Source organism: Dendroctonus ponderosae, unplaced genomic scaffold, assembly GCF_020466585.1.
Source record: "Dendroctonus ponderosae isolate FM_Combo_2020 unplaced genomic scaffold, Dpon_F_20191213v2 Dpon_F_20191213_12, whole genome shotgun sequence".
NCBI classification, from domain to species: Eukaryota; Metazoa; Arthropoda; class Insecta; order Coleoptera; family Curculionidae; genus Dendroctonus; species Dendroctonus ponderosae.
In genome coordinates this window covers 1,872,194-1,876,574 of record NW_026017316.1, presented here as the reverse complement: position 1 = coordinate 1,876,574, position 4,381 = coordinate 1,872,194, and the positions used below count along the sequence as shown (strand labels likewise).

Below are 4,381 nucleotides of genomic sequence, written 5' to 3'. Positions count from 1 at the left end.
CCACTTTGGCCAGGCATTTCGCCATCAGGCCGTGGACCCCGCGGTAAAAGAGGCCGGAAATCGCGTCTTCCTCATCGGTCGATTACGCTGTTTGGGAGCGAAACAAGAAACTGATAAAAACAGGACCGGACATGTCGATGCTCCCCATTAAATCAATGACGCACTTCCGCTCCTAAGACTAAGCGCGAACTGGTCAGTGTCATGCGACGGTTTTCTTCGGGTTTTTGAACCGCTCTCAAGGTGAATCCGGCCAGTGAAAGGAATTTATCAATCCATTGATTGATTGGGTTTTAATTAAATTGCGCCACTTTGAAGCAGTTCACTCAAGTTGGGTAATAGAGGTTTTTTTTTGGGTTGCGTGGTGCGGTCGGTCTTCGCCCCAAGCGCTTGGAACCCGCCCACTGGTGCCCCAAATCGCCGTTCTGGAGTGAGTTTTACGGCTTTTTTGCCCATAATTTTAGAGGAATTTTTTTGTCGACTATGGCAGTGGTTGGTTCAGGCGGAGGAGTAGTTTTTTTGAAGATAAGGTTTTCTGATAATGCTGCCGGTTGTTGAAAAAAAGTCGAAATTGCAGTTCTGGGGTGAGTTTTTTCGCTTTTTTGCCCAAAGTTTTTGAACGATTTTTTTCTAACTTTGGCATTGGTTGGCGCCGTTGGAGAGCCACTTTTTTGCAAGAGGAATGTTTTTAGAAAATGCAGTCGGTTTTTGAAAAAAGTCGAAATTGCAGTTCTGGGGTGAGTTTTTTCGCTTTTTTGTCCAAAGTTTTTGAACGATTTTTTTCTAACTTTCCTTTCGGTTGGCGCTGTCGGAGCAGCACTTTTTTGCAAGGGGAAGGTTTTTTGAAAATGTGGTTGATTTTTGAAAAATTGCCGAAATTGCGGTTTTGTAGTGAGGTTTTTGCTTGTCTTGGACAAAATCTTAGGAAATATTTGTTTATCACTTTACTACTAGTTGCAAGAGTTGCAGGGGTAGATTTTTAGAAGGGGAGATTTTTTTCAAAATGACGCTCTTTTTTGAAAAATTTCCGAAATTGCAGTTGTGGAGTGAGTTTTATGCCTTTTTACACAATTTTAGAATATATTTATTTCTGACTATGACAGTAGCTGGCGCAGCTGGAGGACTACTTTTTTCGAAGAGAGCGTTTTTCCAAAATGGCGGCTCGTTCTTGAAAAATGGCAGAAATTATGCTTGTGGAGTGGGTTTTTTGTCTTTATTGTCCAAAATTCTTCAATAGATTTTTTTCTGACTTAAGGATTGGCCGAAGTACTTGGAGGACTAGTTTTTGAGAAGAGAGCATTTTTTTGAAAATTTAGCTGGTTGTCGAGAAAATACGGAAATTGGGGTTCTGGAGTTGGTTTTTTTGGTTTTTGTCGAAAATCTGTGACGGAAGTTTGTTTTTAAATTCGGGGCTGGTTGAGGCAGTCGGAGGGCGACTTTTTTTAAAGAGTACATTTATTTAAAAAAACGTCTGGTTTTTGAAAAATGTCGAAATTGCGGTTGTGGAGTGAGGTTTTTGCTTGTTTTGGACAAAATCTTTGAAAATATTTGTTTATGACTTTATTACTAGCTGAGCAACTTGGAGGGCTATATTTTTCGAAGAGGAGGTTTTTCTCACAAGGAGTATTATTTTAGGGAAATTGCCGAAATTGCAGTTCTGGAGTGAGTTTTATGCCCTTTTACACACAATTTTAGAATATATTTTTCTCCTGACTATGGCATTAGTTGGCGCAGTCGGAGAGCTACTTTTCTCGAAGAGAGCGTTTTTTTGAAAATCCTTCCGGTTTCTGAAAAATGGCCGAAATTGAGGTTGTGGAGTGAGGTTTTTGCGCTTTGCCTGCAAATTTCTTTTAGCGATTTTTGGCATTGGTTGGCGCATGTGGAGGACTACTTTTCTCGAAAAGAGCGTTTTTTCAAAATGCGGCTCGTTCTTGAAAAATCGCAGAAATTGCGGCTGTGGAGTGGGTTTTCTGCCGTTTTTGTCCAAAATTCTTCAAAATATTTATTTCTGACCGAAGAACCGGGAGGACTGGTTTTTGACAAGAGAGCATTTTATTGAAAATTTAGCTGGTTGTCGAGGAAATACGGAAATTGGCGTTCTGGAGTGAGTTTTATGGGTTTTTCTCGAAAAACTTTGGAGGAAGTTTTTTCAAATTTCGGGCCTGGTTGAGGCGGCCGGAGCGCGACTTTTTTCGAAGAGTACGTTTTTTTGAAGAAACGCCTGGTTTTTGAAAAACTGCCCAAATTGCGGTTGTGGAGTGAGTTTTTTGTCTGTTTGACTCAAAATTCCCCAGCAAAATTTACTGCGACTTTGGCATTCGGGGGCGCAGTTGGAGGGCGACTTTTTTCGTAGGGAGCCTTCTTCCGAAAACGCTGTTGCTTCTTGACAAATCACAGAAATTGTTGTTCTGGGATGAGTTTTTTGGCTTTTTAACCGAAAGATCGTCCAAACAACTTGCTCTTCCGTTGTCATGGGTTGCGGCAGTTGGAGGCCGACATTATTGGCGGCAAAAATGTTCTCAATGAAGAAAAAACAGTATCTGAACTGCCCGATTTGTTGCAGATACAGCGGCCGCACCGAGAAGCAGGCGGTGCGCGACGCGCAGCTGAAGCTGCGCCAGCCGCCCTCATTTTCGCGCAACCCCTCCAAACGGTACCAAAGACGCCTCAACGGGGCGGAGCCCCCGCCGCCGCTGCAGCCGCCCCTCCCCCAGCCCGCCCACTTCCCCCACCAGGAGACCAAGTACATCTCGCACCCGTTGCCGGCCGAGTCGTTCGACCACGCCCACTGCCACACCCTCAAAAGCGCGGCCAGCAGCAAGAAGGGCGACTCGCCGCGCAGCACACGCAGCGCCCCCTGGTCGCAGCCGCACTCCAAGGGCCTCTACAACAGCTCGGCGCCGCCCAGTCCGCGCTCGGTCCGTTCGGGCAGTCGCTATCGCTCCTCCAGCCTGGACAGTCAGAGCTCGAACGACTCGCGATTGGGCAGGAGGCGGAAGCATCGCTCCAAAGCGTCGGACAACGAGAGCGAGCTGTCGAAGAGCTCGGGGCGATCGCGCCGCAAGCACCGCAAGCGGCGCTCGAAGAGTCGGCGCGATTCGGAGTCGGAGCAGGAGTCGCGCACGCGCCAGCGCAGGCGCAGCAATTGCGCCGAACTGGTGGACTCGGGCGTGCAGTGGCAGGAGGCGCAGCTGAAGAACAGCAGCCGCGATCGCAACTCGAACAACATCCAGCACGCCACTGTGGTGCGGCCGGGCGGGGCGGAGTTTGTCGCGCAGGGGCGGCAAAACAAGCACCGCAAGCACCGCTCGCGATCACGGTCGCCCGCCGAGCCGAAATCCTGGCTGCCCGACGAGCTGAAGCAGCACCTCGAGTTCGATCTGGTCGAAACGTCGGGCATGAGCGATCTGCAGCTGAAGGAGATCCCGTACACGATTGTGAAGACCAACTACTCGAAGCATGTGAAGCTGAAGAATGCGCAGCCGTTCAAGGGGGCGGCGATGGAGGAGGCGTTGACCAATTTCTCCTATCCGGAGGCGGTGGAGGGGTCGCATTATTTCCAGGCGGGGCCCAGTGGCGCGCTGGAGGGGTTCGCGCACTTTGCGCAGCCGCAGCACGACCATTCGGACTCCGGCCTGGGCGTGGAGCGGTGAGGCCCTGGAGGGCGGGCGCGCAATTAGCCAAAGAGACTGTCCGTGATGGGGCTTGTGTAGCTGAGTGTACGATAGAAGTAAAGTTTATGTGCAGAGTTTGTTTTATTTTCATTCATTTCGGGGGCGAAAAACGCCCGGGAAGTGCCGAAATTTCGGCGCTGGTGAGCACATGCGAAATGCCGCTTTTTTCCAAGAGTGGCTGTTTTCGGAAATGTGGCCGGTTTTTGAGAAAAAGCCGAAAATGCGGTTGTGGAGTGAGTTTTTTGCTTTTTTGCCCGAAATCTGTAATGGAATTTTAGTTTCCACTTGAGCATTCGTTGAGGCAGTTGGAGGGCTACTGTTTTGGTAGAGTGAGTTTTTTTCGAAATGTGGCCGGTTTTTGAGAAAAAGCCGAAAATGCAGTTCTGGAGTGAGGTTTTTGCTTTTCTGCCCGAAATCTGTGGTGGAATTTTACTGATGACTTGGGGACTGGTTGGAACAGTCGGAGGACTACTGTTTTGGAAGAGTGAGTTTTTTTCGAAATGTGGCTGGTTTTTGAGAAAAATCCGAAATTGCGGTTCTGGAGTGAGTTTTTTGCCCGAAATCAGAAGTTAAATTTAATTTTTGACTTGGGCATGGGTTGGGCCAGTTGGAGGGCTACTGTTTTGCAAGAGTGAATTTTTTCTAAATGTGCCTAGTTTTTGAACAAATGCCTAAAATTCGGTTCTGGAGTGAGTTTTGTTCTTTTTTCC

The 4,381-nt window shown here is 48.0% G+C and overlaps 1 protein-coding gene across 2 annotated transcripts in view; it reads left to right on the top strand.

The window, feature by feature from the left end:
• LOC109541987 (band 4.1-like protein 4) overlaps window positions 1-3,748 on the top strand; it is an 11,344-nt gene extending 7,596 nt beyond the window's left edge. For both annotated transcript variants that reach the window (XM_048662828.1, XM_048662829.1), the window contains exon 3: window positions 2,561-3,748. In XM_048662828.1, coding sequence (XP_048518785.1) covers window positions 2,561-3,650 — 1,090 coding nt within the window. In that variant the 3' untranslated portion in view covers window positions 3,651-3,748. The remainder of the gene's footprint in view (window positions 1-2,560) is intronic.
• The last annotated feature ends 633 nt before the right edge of the window (window positions 3,749-4,381 follow it).